This window comes from Malus sylvestris, chromosome 5 (genome assembly GCF_916048215.2).
Source record: "Malus sylvestris chromosome 5, drMalSylv7.2, whole genome shotgun sequence".
Taxonomy (NCBI): Eukaryota; Viridiplantae; Streptophyta; class Magnoliopsida; order Rosales; family Rosaceae; genus Malus; species Malus sylvestris.
The window spans coordinates 11,221,494-11,238,736 of NC_062264.1; the positions used below are offsets into that span (position 1 = coordinate 11,221,494).

General features: G+C 37.2%; 1 protein-coding gene across 1 annotated transcript; it reads right to left on the reverse strand.

Moving 5' to 3' along the window:
• Positions 1-305: 305 nt before the first annotated feature.
• Positions 306-6,027, reverse strand: LOC126624062 (ribosome biogenesis protein BOP1 homolog). The gene is made up of 18 exons (XM_050293058.1): positions 5,845-6,027; positions 5,472-5,597; positions 5,168-5,287; positions 4,906-5,060; positions 4,028-4,145; positions 3,821-3,922; positions 3,499-3,667; positions 3,269-3,377; positions 3,068-3,170; positions 2,754-2,904; positions 2,533-2,665; positions 2,325-2,428; positions 2,171-2,232; positions 1,980-2,040; positions 1,614-1,844; positions 1,398-1,482; positions 929-1,107; positions 306-603 (listed from the first exon to the last, which is right to left on the reverse strand). Exons 2-18 carry the CDS (start codon positions 5,577-5,579, stop codon positions 518-520), a joined length of 2,076 nt encoding a protein of 691 aa, XP_050149015.1. The 5' UTR covers positions 5,580-5,597; positions 5,845-6,027; the 3' UTR covers positions 306-517.
• Between the last annotated feature and the right edge of the window lie 11,216 nt (positions 6,028-17,243).

The following is a 17,243-nucleotide window of genomic DNA, read 5'->3' on the forward strand; positions in this document are numbered from 1 at the left end:
GTCAATATTTGACAACAAAAAATTGGAAGTAATTTAAGATAAAAAACATATCAAAGTCTATTTCACTAAGAGTTTTTTTCTTAATTTTTTTATTTACACCACTACCTATTTCATGAAGCATTTTGTCACGCACCTAGCGGGAACCTGCTAAGCTCTGTCGACAACTACAAAGACCTGTTGAGATTTGTCTGAACCTAGCCACAATTACCATTTACTGCGAGGAAAAGAAATCACAAGCTCTGAAACAATAACATCCAATCCCACATATTCGGCTCAAAATATACGAAAGGAATATGAACTCAATGTAACGAGGAACACGCAACGGAATTTCAATTAAATATAAAGGAGAAAAAGACGAATTAGTTGTATACCGTCAAAATTATGATCGAACCATTTCGGTCAACACATGGTACATACAACAATTAAGCAAAATATTTGTAGACCGTAGAAGATTCAGATCCAAGCAGTTGGATCCATATACGGGCACCAATTAAAGGCCGTTACCTTTCTTTTCCTATCAATTGCAATAAAGTCTAATCACCGAGTCTGCGCCGCTAGTGAATAACCATGGCTGCCTTGGATGGAACTTACAGTCCAATACACCTGCATACCAGTCAGGGAAAACAAAGATTTAGCTTTTATATAAAAGTTTTGAATGACGCTATGATACTGAGTTGACTATGCATTTGGCCTGCAACTATGCATGTTTTTCTCCTAACCCCTTAGCATTTTATCATATCTGAATTCTTGAGAAGGAGCCTTGAACACATAATACATTCTAAAAACATTCAAAGCCCATGGAAATATGTTTACGAAGGTAATCCGATGCCCAGCTTCAATAATCTTTCCGCACATGCACTAGCAGCATTCTATTATCTTTGTTAAACCACCCAACAGGACATAAAATAAAGAAAACTATAGGTCGCACCTCTCCCATTTGAGCTTGTATGACCTCGGAGTATTTCCAATGGAACAATAAGAGGGTTCTGGTTAAGATCTGAATAAACCATTCCATGAAAAACATAAGCAGTGCAGTCATCAGAGCATGTAGCAAACAGCGGGTACAAACGATGGAAAGATACATTGTTGATGTCCTTCTGATGCAACCTGATAAGTTTCAAAATGTCAGAAAAATATATGCATCCCCAGTAACAAGGCAAATGCTGAATAAAGTTGGTTTGGTGTTTGTCAAATAGTTAATGACTCGTCATATAGTATTAGACCTATCAAACAAATAACATCTTCCAAAAACCTGTGCACTCTGTGGGGTATATCAAAGTCTGTAACACTGGAAGTGAAGTAAAGCCAGCAGTTTGCAGGAAAGTATTATCCCCCTTCCTAAAAATACTAATCATCATAATAGTTTGCATCATCTACAAAATAAATGTGAAACATACTTGAGAGTTTTGTAAGGTTTAGATGAAAGGTCCATGTCGAACCAACATAATTTTCCTTCTCTGCTTCCCACAATTATATGATCACCTACATTAACAGTAAAATCCAGATATATCACAGTACAATTCGAGTACAACTGTAAAGAAGACGAGACAAACCAATTGAGTTGTACATAGTGCATAGAAATAGTGAAAATTAATGAATAATTAAAAATCTACCAGAAGGATGAACTGCAATAGAGGAGACTTCACGAAGTCCAGTCTCAAGCTTTTTGACAAGTTTTCCATCCTTCACCAGATCATAAACACGAATAATCTTTTTTGTTGAAATGAAGAAGAAAGACCTTGTAGGATGGAAAACTGAAGTAACTGCAACCCCATGCAACTTGAATGAAAGTGTCTGGGTAAACTTCTTAGAGAGCTTGTGTATAAAAATAGCTCTTGATTCACGTAAAGCCAAAGTCAAGAAAACCAAGGAGATGATAACTAACTTCGTATATCTTCATCTTTTTTTTGTATTACAATAAATTATTAACTTAATTGCAAATGATAATATAAAGAGAGAGCATCATGCAAAAAGGATATCCGCTGGCATCACTGTTGAAAGGTAGTCTCCTTTACGATGCCACTCTACTGAAGCCACGGTCTACAGGACCAACAAAGAAAACAGTTAAGAATCTTCATAGAAGACCATCCTTCCAATCTTGACTTAGAGCTAAGACACTCGTATACTCGAACCACCACAAATAAATTGATGAAGGAAAAGGCCAATGTACCTTGGAATGCCTTAATCTGATTCCCTCAAGTTTATCATCATGAAGCCAGCTTACACTGGATGCTGTTGTGCCCATATAAGCAATATGTTTTGCAAAGGTTAGATGTCATTCATTTGATAAATGATATTCAAGGCACTAACAATCTCACACTGACCAGAGTCGTCAGGCATGGGCATCTCAACAGAGAGAAGTTCTTTAGTTCTTTTCTGTACTTCTTCCGTCCCACAACCAGGGTTCAAAAGAAGTATGTCTTGTCCCCTAAAAAGATTGCGATAGTCATTTTACACATTCAAGTAACAAGATCCCCAGTGAAATAAATGTAAAGCAAAAATGAAACCAAAATATATTGAATGCATCCTTACGCCGAGACAGCCACTATAGAATGCTCAGGGTTAGGATTCCAAGCCACATATTTGACGGCTTCACCAATATCGCAGATTTTGACACATCTACCAGTTTCAACCTCCCAAATACGCAAAGTTCCATCCAATGAACCTGTAAGAACCACAGCAGATGATGAGATTTACATCCAATTTCAATTTCCTAACTGAAAGTAACAGAGAATTAAGCATGCCATTGATACCTGATGCAATCCACTGCCCTGAAGCTTCTACAGAGACTGATGTAACTGCATCCTCGTGGCCTCTATACTCAAGATAACATGCTACAGGGTAAGGCTTAAGTTCAGTTCGGCTTGGTAGCTTGGGCTTGAGAGATTCAGGGTCTATATTAAGCTGAAACATATAAATGATTCGTTGTGAATAAATTTAATCATTGCCCTCATATGACTAGAAGACCAGAATTAGATTGTACATTTTGAAAGATCTTGCAAAACTATCAAAACCTGACCCAATAATCACCAGGGAATCTTTCCCTCAAACAGGACTTTTCACTTACACGTTTCTTTCGGACTCTAGGGCACAAATATAGATCCAAACATCTCTCAAAGCATTCCTTCACAGCATTCTCATATGCAGGGATGCTTCTCATATTTGCAAACCTAACCAATATGATAATGGAGTGCGTGTTAGAAGTTGAACAATCATGGAGAGTAACAAATTAACATTAGTCCAAATTTCAATTCACAATCCATATTACCTTTTAGGTATAAATTTAGGACGGTCTTCTTCATACATTAACTGGTAAGAGTTGACCTCTTCTTGTGTTGGGATGTATTCTAAAGATGGATTGAAGGACTCCTCATGGCCTAAAAGAAAATTCCAATTTTAAGAGATCCATCAAGTTCCAAGATATTTCATGCAACCAAAAAGGAATTGCTCTCTATCTGATTTTTTTACAATCCTCAGAATGTGAATGAAAACTAATACCAGGCAACTTTGGCTTTGGTGCAGGAATGTAAGTTAGATGGTTATTCTTTTCCGTTGAATTAGAGTCATCTTCCCACAATGGATAAACACTTTCTTCATCTTCTTCTTCCTCTTTAGACTTTTTAGGCTTAATTAAACCCTTGCGAATGGCCAACTTAATCTTATTAACCTGTAGAGTTATCAAAAGAAGTTCAGAGCATGTAACACGAAGCCATCTTAAACTGGCAGAAAAAAGTCTGCTGGACTGAAAATAAAATAAAACTAAGGGAAAGGAAAAAGAAAGAAAGCACACAACAGGAGCAACACATTTAACATGCCTTACCAGTTTACTTTCTGATTTTGAAGGAATGAATCGTCTCTTGGGTTCAGGTGCATTTGACAGTGGATGCTTGGAGTCATCCCATTTAAACCAATCAACATACGGCTGCACTTGAAACATGGGGAATTTCACTTCAACTTTAATAAGAAATTCATTTGTATCAATAGAAGTATCATATTAATTAGAACCGGATAATTAGGATTTACAGACCGCATATGGATCAAAGTCACCATGTGGAGCCTTTCCTTCAAGTAGTCTACTAATCGATTTGATATCTTCTTTTGTCAGTTCTACTTCCTCATCGTTATATTCATCATAAATTTTGCGCCTGAATAGTAACAAAGCATACTAGAGTCACAAAAAAGAACATTCAAACATTCAAAACAAGAAGAAAAGGTAACAGAATAGATAATCAAACAATATACAAGACAGATGATCAAAAAACCATTTACTGTTTTAAACCATCTCTCATGATTGGGAAGGCTGAAGTGCGACCCAAGGTACAAGTCTTAGTCTGGACAACTTCTCATGCGAGTTTAATACTTGTGATTTCATTAAGAGAAGGAGGAACACTAGCTTGCTTGTCTGCATGCCAGTTGTAAATTCAGGCAGAAAGTGCAGAGCACTTTTTCCAGAATCAGTCTATGTTAGAAAAAATCACTGTGTTTTAGTTTGTGGTGAGAATTCAGTATGAGGATGCTGAGAAGGTGGATTTTCTCCGCCATAGAGTATGTTTCTGGGCATGTATATGGGCTTGGGTCTTTATAGAGTTCCAGAGAATTCCATACTTAGTAATAATTTCGGGTTGGAAGGCCACTGTTACTTAGCATTTTGATGTGATTGTATTATTAACTAATTGGCTGATAAAGAGATGTTCTATATTCGGTGGACATCTTGTTCTCTTTGAAACTATGAAAACTGGTTTCCAAACCAAAACAATAACTGAAAAAAGAAATGCAACATAGAAAATGGAGCATGTTACACTATATTCACCAAAATTCTACACTTAAACTTGCATGGAAATAGTTGATATTTAACATCTATCCTTTAAATAATTGATGGCTATCATGTTAGAGATAAAAGCGCACCAGTTCTTTGAATCGTCAGCACTAGCAAGAAAGGATTGCAACTTATCTTCTTTTTCCTTCTTCTTTATCTTCTTCCCTTTAATGTCATAACCAATATGTTTCTCATCCCGATACCACTCCAAGGGAACATCACCAACAGTATTTCGAGGAACCACCTATTAAAAACAGAAAAAAGGATGAAAAAGTCACTCCTTTCAGTGAATTCAGATAACCATACCATAACAAAATCACATGTAATTGTCAATAGACAACAACAACAGACCTCATCCTCAGATGAATCACTCTCCTCAACTCCCTCACCAAGTTCAGAGCTATCACTTTCATCATCATCATCACCAGAATCACTGGCCGCGCCATCATTGTCGCTTGTGTTGATAACACCCTGCCATGGTTATACTTGACAATATTAACACACACGCACACTCTCCAAACAACAAACTCGTTGGATCAAACCGGCGTCACTTTTCTACAAAACCATGAAAATTATACAAAACAACAGATGACATGGCATGGAAAATTATATCCTTCATCTTTAAACTCTTCTTTTTCTACGTATTTGCAGTTACCTCATCTCCAGAGGAATCACTCTCTTCGCCTTCTGAGTCCGAGTCTCTGATTGACGGATAATCCTCCGAATCCGATCCTTCCCCATCTGACATATCCTTGATTCTCATTGCATACAAAACCCAGTACTTGAAACAAAACAAAAAATAGAAAAATGTTAGGTTCTGTTGAAAAAATTTCAAAAAATATCCGCAAAAATATTAAAATTTCGACCCCCTCTGCAAAATTTCATGTATTCCAACAGCTATACTATCTCCATTCGATCTCAGCCAGTATTTAAATAATTGAATTTTCATATGAGAACCTAATGAAATTAAACCCTAAACAACGAAAAAAATCAAGTTTGTAGAAGAAATAAGCAGTGGGAATACATACAAATGTTTCCCAATGGCAGAGGCGGGATTCGAATTTGGGCAGGCTGATGAACTTGGAAGCTCCAAGACTAGAGGGACTGAGGAAGGCGACGCTCCTGAGGCGCGAGCGGAGTGCAGGAACGCTTATAACTAAAAATTATTATTTTTCCTTTTTCTTTGGGGGGTTTAGGGTTTAGGACGGGCCCGTGTGGCTTGTGTATGTTGTGGGAGGATATCAAAAAGTAAAAATGTATCGCTGTGCTAAAAAATAAAAAATTATCCCATAATATTGGTAAATTATATGTCCTATACTAATTTATTGCCCTCACTCATTACGTGTAAATATATCACTCTCCTCTTTAAAAATTGGTAGGATCACATGAAAAAGCACTGATATAAGAAAATTAGTGTTACAAATGCTAGACTTATAAACATAAAAAGTAATGTTAAATAGAAAATACAAACGCATCATAGATGCAATTAATTAGTGCTGACAGTCCCACATCTCTCCAGAAAGAAATAAAATTAAAATGCGTATACGATAAGCAAAAACATTAGCCCCCGGCAGATGAGTGATAGTTATTTGGTGTTTTTGGGAGATGATTCGGATGGGCTAAATGACACACCCGATCGAGGTTAAGGCATGCTGGCCGTCACGTGAGAGTGATGTAGCCAGGTGCACAGTGTGGAAGCGATAAAGATAGCAAATATACGAATAATTAAAAACCATATTACTAAAGTGCACTACTAAACAAAAGTGATAGGAGTTAATTACAACAGTGAACACTCCTAATTAGAGCATAAAGTCTAGGTTCAGTCTAGTAGGACAAGTACTAGTTACACAGTACCAGGTATGTCCTACTATTATTCAAATAGGTCATAAGTGCCGATGATCCCGAGCCACCGACAGCAAGCTTACTTAAAACCTGGAGGGGCCCAAAATAGAAAACGTGAGTGGGCAAAAACAAATGTTTTACAAATTCATTTCATTTATCAATATACTAACCTCTCGCTGTAAAACATGTAAAGTTTTCCCAGAATCAAGATATAAGCATATATATATATATATATATATATATATATATATATATATATATATATATATATATATATCTGAAATCATATCAATTCAGTTCATGCTTCACATAATCATATTCATATGTATGCCATACCAAAATATAACAAAGTAAACAATCCTGGTAAAAATAATTTCATAGAAATGTGATACGTTAGCTGTAACTCATGTGGTAGTTTGTACGGCTGAATTCATAGCTCAAACTCAATCTAACCGGAGTCACTACTATGACCTATACGACAATATACTGCACATAAGTCGGAACCACTGAAAAGGGTCTGTACGACAAGATTGGGTGAAATATAATTATGCTCAATTCTATTCTCTCATAATAGCCGGGCGATAAATCGCTAATCACCTACGAGTCGGAACCATAAATAAAGTCAGTACGACAAGACTGTGCACTTAAATTGGATCCAATATGAGCATATAGTGTGGGAGGTGACGTAAATAAACAAGCATGTACTTCTCATCTCTGGCTAAATCACAATCATCCTAGGTGCAACTTTAAGAGCTCAACATTACTTAATCACACATCGCATATCACATCATCGATGATTCACATAACCAAACATAACTTACTTGAACTCACCTGTGCCTCCACAACACCACATTTATATATATATGCAACCATGCAATGCATATTCAAATTATAGAAGCATTTGGCATATTATTTCAAAGCATACTTTCCTTAAAAAATGCATTTCTGGGAAATATATCAAGTATATAAATATATACTGAAAACAAAAACCCACTCACTGATATGTCGAAGGGTCGTAGCTCCCGAGTCGCCCGTGGATACGCTCATCCTCGGGATAAGCTTCACCTATATGCGAATCAACTATAAAAACGTTATTTTTAAAGCATATAGGAAATACTAGCTAATAACTTCTCATAGATTGCCCAAAATGGGTATATGAATATACCACAGTGATCTACACAACCCCAGGATCATCCCTATATTTTTTGGATTATTTTTGGACCTCCCACGAGCCGGCAAGGGCACGGCAAAACGCGCCCCCACGCGCGGCCCAAACCTGACGGATTCCCAAACCACCGTTAGGGAATATTCTGTTAAACCTAACAGATTCCGTTACATTTGACTGACGGCGTGAGAATATTTGGTCAGACTTGACGAACTATTCTTCCATCTCCTACCTCTAGCTCCGGCAATCGTCGCCGGCGCCCGAAACTGGGCAAATTTTCCAACTTCTTATCTAGCTCATTTCTACACCATTTTTCATGCAATTACCATCAAAATGAAGTTTAAGAGGTAGAGAATTGCGTTATACCTCTTTCACACCTCGATTCACGTGAAATTACGTCGGAGAAACCCTCGAACTTCGACGACCTCTGCAAAGCTCTGTTTTCGAGCCTCCCGTGGTCCAAATCCTACCAACGATGCACTCCGAGCATCGTGAGGACCTCCTTAAGCTCACTGTGGTCCTAAAATTCACAAAAACTCAAGGGTTTAAAAGTTGATGAATAGTGCCCAAGTCAAAGGTCCACTTTCCGGGGTTTTCTGACGTCCAAAATCATTCCTATTTATGCCAAATCAAGCAAGAGGACTAAGAGATTACCTTTTAAGCCTTAGAACGGCTTGAAACCTCCATGAACTGGTTTGGTGTACTGTACACCCATGGCTCTCTTTCAAACTAGGGTTTCTCGAAGGTTTCCTCGCTAAAAACGGGTACCATTCGACTCGTAAGGATCCTAGGAACACATTGGAGACCTTAGAACCTTCGATCCGTGCAGATTTTGGGTTGTTTGTGTGTGTCCGTACGAGTAAGAGAGAGGGAGAGTGTGAACCGAGAAGGAGAGAGAGAGAGAGAGATGTCCACGGGATAGAGAGAGAGAACGTATGTGTGTGGTCCAAACATGCACACTAATCACAATTCTTTAAGCTTTTAATTCTAATTAGGTCCAATTAGTTAGGAATAGAACCAATTGACCCAATTTCTTCATTCGAAACACAACACACATCCAACGCTCAAGGATAAATCTGTCTTTTCACAATCACGATAATTAATCTTCGGGACAGGCTGTGACACTAAAAGTGTTTTGGGACAACCAATTACTTCTGACTACATTAAGCCAAAAAAAAAAAAATTAAAGTGTTTATAAATTATTGAAGCATTTCATGGAGAAACACTTCCTAGTACTTTTTAGAAATCACTTGAATATTTTCATATTTATAATATAAGCATGTAAAAGCACTTATCCATTGTGTGACTTAGCTGAATTCCCTCTCCCTTTAAAAAAAAAAGCACTTTATGAACAGAAGTGTTGTATAGAGAAACACGTAGTAGTCCCATGGTGCCAAATTTGACGGGCTCACCAGATAGAAAAGTAACTGGCCCAAGATGTTCTATTTTCAAAACTTAGAAAGAAAAAGAAAAAGACGCCGGTTGAGCTCAATCTCGAACTGTAAATTCACATATAATCTAAACATGTCTTGTTTGCAGTTATTTTGCACTTAACCGCTTACACAGCGACATCAGTTCACACAATGTACCCATCCCGTCCCTCTCTCCTTGCGTGAACAGTCTTGCACCTCTACTCTCCAAATTTCTGGGCTCGTCCAGCCATAGACTTGTCTCATCCTCGTCGGACAGCCTTCAAAATGCAGGCCACCCGCTACCCAGGTGAGCGGATCAAAGTCAGAAAGTCTCACACCACCGCTGGTTTCGAGCCTTTTTTCGGCCTTTCCAGCTATTTTTCGACGACGACTCGATGAATAAATTTATTGCTTTTTATGGAATTTTTATTCCCTATGGTTTTAGTCGTTGAGGTCTGAATTTTAAATACTGCTCTGTTTAGTTGCTCGGAAAGTAGAGGAAAATTCAAAGAAGAAAACGAAATTATGTTGTTTCCTGTAAAATCACTTAACCATATAATCAATTTTCGAAATTCAGATTAATGGGATTTAGCATGCTAAATATTACATGATTACTAATTGGATAGCTGAAAATCATGAACAAAGTCAAATTTCATAAACTTGAAAACTGTTATAATTTAGGCACATGTTAAACTCCTAATTGATAAAATCACCATTATTTTTTGCGATAAAATCAAAGTAATTTGTGTTTCCTTCTCTCTTTTAATATTTGATATAACTTTGTACTGAAACAGAGCTAGCTTAAATAATTATATTTGATCCATTGAACTGATTTTGTGCTCTTTTTTTTGGGGATAAAGCTTAAAAATTTAAGCCAGAAAATTTTAAGTCATATCCTAGAAACTGTTTTTCTCCTCCAATCCTTAGACCATCTCCAACCCTTGGCCTAAAACCGAAAATTTTTAGCCCAGAAATTGTAGGTTTTAACCAAAAAACAGTTTTTCGGCTCCAACCCTTCTAGCCTAAAATTTTAGCCTCAGATTACTAAAGAATGAATTTAGGCTATTTTTTTTAAATTAACTTAAAAAAAATTCTGTAGACCGTCTTAAATTATTTTTATGAACATTTTAACCTAAAAATATTTAAATTCCGATAAATATTGAAAAATTACTAAATCGATACATGGAACTCATGAAACACTATAGAAGAATATAAAAATCCTGATAGAGATGTATAAACACAAAATACATGAAACACACAAGATACACATAACACATATGAAGCACATACAAAACACATGATAGAGATGTATAACATACAAAACACATGAAACGCATGAAACATAAACCTACACACATGAAACGCAAACCTTTAATCATCCTCTATATAAGCATATGTTGAATATCTAACCATCACACAACATAGTCACCAATTTTCCAACTTTCAAAGTGTTTTTGTTTCCTCAAAAACATCAATATCTCATCAAAGGGTGATAGAAGTGTTGGTATATGGTCCAGCCTATGATCAATGTTCTAGATTATTTTAGTAAGTAAGTGATGTGGCTGGAGCATGCTAGACAATTCTAGCATGTTATTAAGTTGATAGAAGAAGCTAGAGAGTACTAGCTTCCTTGGTTGCAAATGGAAAGATCTAGAAGCTACAATTTTGTGGCTAGTCTAGAATTTTCTATGCTAGAGGTTTGAAGAATACACTAGAAACTAGTAGAATGCCAAACCCTCACCTATAAATATGGGTGTGATGTTGTAGTGATGTAACCAATTAAGAACCAAGTGTGAGTAGGAAATGATCAAGTCCAAAGCTAGAGTTCCACTCCAAGAGTGAGAGTGAGAGTGTTCCACTACACATAGTGTGAGTGAAGTTTAGTGTGAGAGAAAGTGTTGTTATACTTTCTTGTATCCATCAAGTCTTGTCTTTGGCTTGGTAAAACTACTCTTGTTGTACTCATCTTTTTCATATAGTGAAGATTGATCCTTGTTTCGTGGATGTAGGCATAAATTGCCGAACCACATAAATTCTTGGTGTCCATTTTCTACTTTACCTTGTGCATTCTCTATCTTGTAGTATCGACATTCCTAATAAGTGGTATCAGAGCCAGGTTGGCTCGTACTACGAGATGGAAGGAAGTGGCACTATGATCAAACTCACCAACTCTAATTGGGTAACATGGAAGCCAATGATGGAGGACATTCTCTATTGCAAGGATCTACATGAGCCAATTGAAGGAGGTGCCGCTAAGCCCGAGAGCATGTCTGATGCCAAATGGAAGAAGATGAATCGCAAGGCAATTGACACAATTAGACAATGGGTGGATGATATTGTTTTTCACCATGTGTCTAATGAAACCAATGCCCGCGAGTTTTGGACAAAGCTTGAGTCCTTGTTCGAGAAGAAGACCCCAGCCAAGAAAGCCTTCTTGATCAAAGAGCTCATCAATGTGAAGTACAAGGATGGTTTAAGTGTAGCAGAATACTTAAACAATTTCCAGAATATCATCAACCAGTTGGCTACTATGAAAATGACGATCGAGGACGAGCTACAAGCGCTCTTGTTACTTGGATCCTTGCCAGACAGTTGGGAGACCTTTGTGGTGAGTATAAGTACCTTTGCTTCTAATGGTGTTTTTACTCTTGATAATGTTAAAAATAGCATGCTCAATGAAGAAACAAGGATAAAGACTTCAGGCACAGATAGCAGCCAAGTATTTGTCACAGAGAACTGCAGAATAAGCAAAAGTAGAGGGCCTAGAGGTCATGGCAGAAGTCTTAGCCGATCCAAGTCAAGGTTCAGGGGTGCATGCCACCATTGTGGCAAAGAAGGCCATATGAAGAAAAATTGTCGAGTTTGGAAGAGAGATCAAATGGAAGGAAACAATCAAAAGAAAGATGATACTGGCAATACCACCGCTGTCATATGTGGTGATGTACCAGAACTATTGTCTGTTAGTGAATGTCTGCATATGGGCAACTCTAACAGAGACATTGAATGAATCTTTGACAATGGAGCTTCCTTCCATGCTATGTCCAAACGGGAGTTCTTTAGTACATACAAAGAAAGTGACTTTGGCATAGTGAAGATGGGGAATGAAAGCTATTCCAAAATTCTTGGAATTGGTGATATCTGCCTAAGAACTAATCTCGGCTGCCAGTTGATATTGAAAGATGTGAGACATATTCCTGATATACGTCTCAATCTGATATCCATCTGTACATTTGATCAACAAGGATATTATCACCATATTGGCAAAGGGAAATTGAAGCTTACCAAAGGCTTAATGGTGGTAGCAAGAGCACGACTTTGTTGTACGTTGTATCAGTCAAATGCCAAGGTTTTGAAAGGTGAGTTGAATGTTGTGGAGGACTCATCTCTAGACTTGTGGCATAAGAAGCTAGGCCACATGAGCGAGAAAGGCCTACAAGTTTTGGCAAAGAAGTATCACATTCCCTTTGCCAAAGGTACGTCGTTAAACTCTTGTGAGCATTGTTTATTCGGAAAACAAAGAAGAGTTAGTTTTTCTGTTCCATCTACAAAGAAAGGAAATTTGTTAGATCTTGTTTATTCAGATGTGTGTGGTCCCATGGAAGTCGAGTCACTCGGAAGAAATAAATATTTTGTTACTTATATTGATGATGCTTCACGAGAGGTTTGGGTGTATTTGTTAAAATCCAAAGACCAGGTGTTTCAGACATTCCAGGAGTTCCATGCCATAATGGATAGGGAAATTGGGAAACCTCTCAAGTGCCTTCATAGCGACAACGGCGGCGAGTACACATCTCACTAGTTTAGAGAGTATTGTGTGAAACATGGCATACGTCATGAGAAGACAGTTCCTGGAACTCCATAACATAATGGTGTTGCTGAAAGAATGAATCGAACCATCATGGAGAAAGTCAGGTGTATGCTGAGGACTGCAAAGTTATCTAAGCAGTTCTAGGGTGAAGCTGTAAAGACAGCCTGCTATTTGATTAACCGATCTCCATCAGTACCATTAAGTCTTGATGTTTCGAAGAGAGTATGGACTGGTAATGATGTGTCTTACTCTCATCTGAAGGTGTTTGGCTGCAAAGCTTTTGTGCATGTGCCCAAATAGCAGAGATCGAAGTTAGACTACAAAGCTACACCGTGCATCTTTCTTGGTTATGGCGATGAAGATTTTGGTTACAGATTATTGGACCCATACCAGAAGAAGTTTATCCGAAGTGGAGACGTGGTCTTTTATGAAGATCAAACAATTGGGGATTCGGAAAGAGGCACAACCAGATGGCGCAGTCAAAAGAGTTGATCCATTAGCTTCAGATGAAGAAAGTCACGATGACATCCCTGAAGCAGTTGCCAATGAAGTGCCTGCAGAACCAGATAATGTTGATCAGGGGGAGCCTGTTCAAGATGTGCCAGACCATGAGATTGCTGATCAGGGAGAGCCTAGTCAAGAAGAGCAGATTCAAGAAGAACCCAATCAGGGGGAGCTTCCAGCCCCGCAAGAGAATGAAGATTAGGTCAGAAGATCCAACAGAAGTTGAATACCGTCTACCAAGTATTCTTCATCAGAGTATATCATGTTGACTAATTATGGAGAGCCCGAAACTTATGAAGAGGCCAGAGCTCATAACGACAGTGATAAGTGGATAAAGGCAATGGAGCCCAAAACTTATAAGGCTGCTAGGATGGACTTCAGGTAACTTGGAGTCATGATCGGAATTCCTCCCTCATGGACTGGAGGGGGAGATTGTTGGTAAATGGTCCAGCCCATGATCAATGTTATAGATTATTCTAGTAAGCAAGTGAGGTGGCTGGAGCATGCTAGACAATTCTAGCATGTTATTAAGTTGATAGAAGAAGCTAGAGAGTACTAGCTTCCTTGGTTGCAAATGGAAAGATCTAGAAGCTACAATTTTGTGGCTAGTCTAGAATTTTCTATGCTAGAGGTTTGAAGAATACACTAGAAACTAGTAGAATGCCAAACCCTCACCTATAAATATGGGTGTGATGTTGTAGTGATGTAACCAATTAAGAACCAAGTGTGAGTAGCAAAGGATCAAGTCCAAAGCTAGAGTTCCACTCCAAGAGTGAGAGTGAGAGTGTTCCACTATACATAGTGTGAGCGAAGTTTAATGTGAGAGAAAGTGTTGTTATACTTTCTTGTATCCATCAAGCCTTGTCTTTGGCTTGGTAAGACTACTCTTGTTGTACTCATCTTTTTCATATAGTGAAGATTGATCCTTGTTTCGTGGACGTAGGCATAAATTGCCAAACCACATAAATTCTTGGTGTCCATTTTCTACTTTACCTTATGCATTCTCTATCTTGTAGTACCGACATTCCTAACAAGAAGAATGCGTAGCTTGGCAATGCATATGGCACAATACCAAGCAAGAAATGGTAGAAAGAAAAATTGGAAGAATTGTAGGAGAAAAGTAAGTTTTGTGTGGATATTTGAACAAATACATAGCTTTTGGGTGAATTTTGAGTTCAATGATTTTTTTTTAAAATTATTTTAGCCATTAGATTTAAATTTGGGCCGTTATAATTTTTTTTTTTTACCGTTAGATTTGATTATATTTGATATCAGCTATTGGATTCAATAAATATATAAATATAAAAAAAATTGAATTTAGGCCGTTGGATCAACCGACGGCCTGTTTATTCAACCGTTGGATTAAAATGAGCCGTTGGCTCTCTGGCACAAGTGCCCGACAAGTCAACGTGGGTGGGGCCTATTGAGAATATCGTGTTTAAGAATGGGAAAAAATAGAACAAACTTTGGAAATCAAAAACAAATAACCAAGATAAATAACACTAAGAATTTACATGGTTCGGGAATATGTGCCAACGTGCACAGGACAACAACAACAATCTTTCACTATATCAATAATGAGTACAACCAATAATCTTGCCAAATCTCTAGAACTAGGACTTGACAAAAAACCTGAAAGAACAAGAAATACACACTCTCTTTTCTTTTCTCTCGCACACACTTTACAATATTTTCTCACTCTAATCCCTTTAGTGGTATACAATTTATTGTTTTGCTCCTTTCTTAAATTCAAAACTAGTACAATAACCCTTTTATATAGACATAATAAAGGTCTTCTTCAATAAGGATTATTAATCTTAATTGGAATCTAGTTATGAATCCTACTCCAATTGAGAAACTAACTACAATTGGGTAAACAACTCCAATTGGGAAAACAATTTAATCCTCTAAGACTATAATTCCTTATATACTTAGGACAACTTATCATGGGCTAGAAAAACCTAACAATCTCCCCCTCCAAACCATGAGGAAGGTATACCAAAAAAAAAAAAAAAAATAGGATTGCTCATCTTAACCAAACTCCTATTGATCAAACTTTTCCTGACCAGACTCCCCTTTATCGAATTACTCATTAACCAATACCCTCTTGATTAGACTTCTCTTGACCAAGCTCCCCCTGATCAGAACTACCATTGTCATTGGCAAAGGCAATCATAGACTTCTTTGCCAGAAAACATCGCTTATCTTCATCTTGGTCCAATCAGCATCAGAAATACTTGCTGGCTTGCTTTTAATACCTTCAGTAAAATAGTTCTCCTCTTGATTTCCACGTAACCCAATTAAAACGGGTTGCACCCTCCATTCTAAACGTATATCAGCTAAACCTGGCTCTGATACTACTTGTTGAGAATATCGCGTTTAAGAATGGGAAAAATAGACCAAACTCCAGAAATCGAAAACAAATAACCAAGATAAATAACACTAAGAATTTACGTTGTTCGGCAGTATGTGCCTACGTCCACGGGACAACAACAACAATCTTTCACTATATCAATAATGAGTACAACCAATATCTTGTCAATTCTCTAGAACTAGGACTTGATGAAAAACCTGAAATAGCAAGAACAAGAAATACACTACCTCTTTTCTTTTCTCTCACACACACTTTACAATATTCTCTCACTTTAATCCCTTGAGTGGTATACAATTTATTGTTTTGCTCCCTTCTTAAATTCAAAACTAGTACAATAGCCCTTTTATATAGACATAATAAATGTTTTCTTCAATAAGGATTATTAATCCTAATTGGAATCTAGTTATGAATCCTACTCCAATTGAGAAACTAACTCCAATTGGGTAAACAACTCCAATTGGGAAAACAATTCTAAGACTATAATTCCTTATAGACTTAGGACAATTTATCATGGGCTGGAAAAACCTAACAGGGCCATGCCAGTCTCAGCCTTGGCACATCGTCCGCGTGTGTGCGTCTCCTGGGGGCGTCTGGCACTCAAGCGTCGAGTTTCACTCGCGTTGGTGGGGCCCAAACCATTTTATGGGCTGGTTTCTGGCTTTTTTTACATTTTAGGTTTTAGGTCCAAATTAGAACTTGGGTTGGAATGGATTTGGGGGAATAGAAGGGAAATTATAGGTTTTAGGCTATGGGTTGGAGGTGGCCTTATGGTTTAAAATTTTAGCCCGAGATTATTAAACAATGATTTTAGCCTAACTTTATATTTTTTCGGTAACTTTTTTGAAAATAAAATTTATTTAGATTATCCTAATTTATTTTTATGAACATTATAGTCTAAAAATATTTAAATTATGAGTAAGTAATTAAAAATCATACAAATAAATAGGTATTTATAAAGTTTAATTTAAATTTGATTTAAATAATTTTCTTAAATTATTTTAGACGTTAGATTTAATTTTGGGCCGTAAAATCTTTTTTTTTTTACCATTAGATTTGATCTCATTTGATCATAGCCGTTAGACTATAAGTGAAAAATAAAAAAGGGTTTGAAATATGACAATTTGGTGGGTCAAGAATAATTTAAGCCATGCTTAAATCCTGGGGGAAATCTAGCTCAGAGATATATTTTCTCCCCATAGCTTATTTTAGGTCATGGTTGGAGATGGTTTGGGGTGAGTTTTAAAGCTTATATTTTAAGTTTTATCCCATGGGTTGGAGACGGTCTTACCTTGTTTGAATACTGGGCATCTGCTACACTCAAA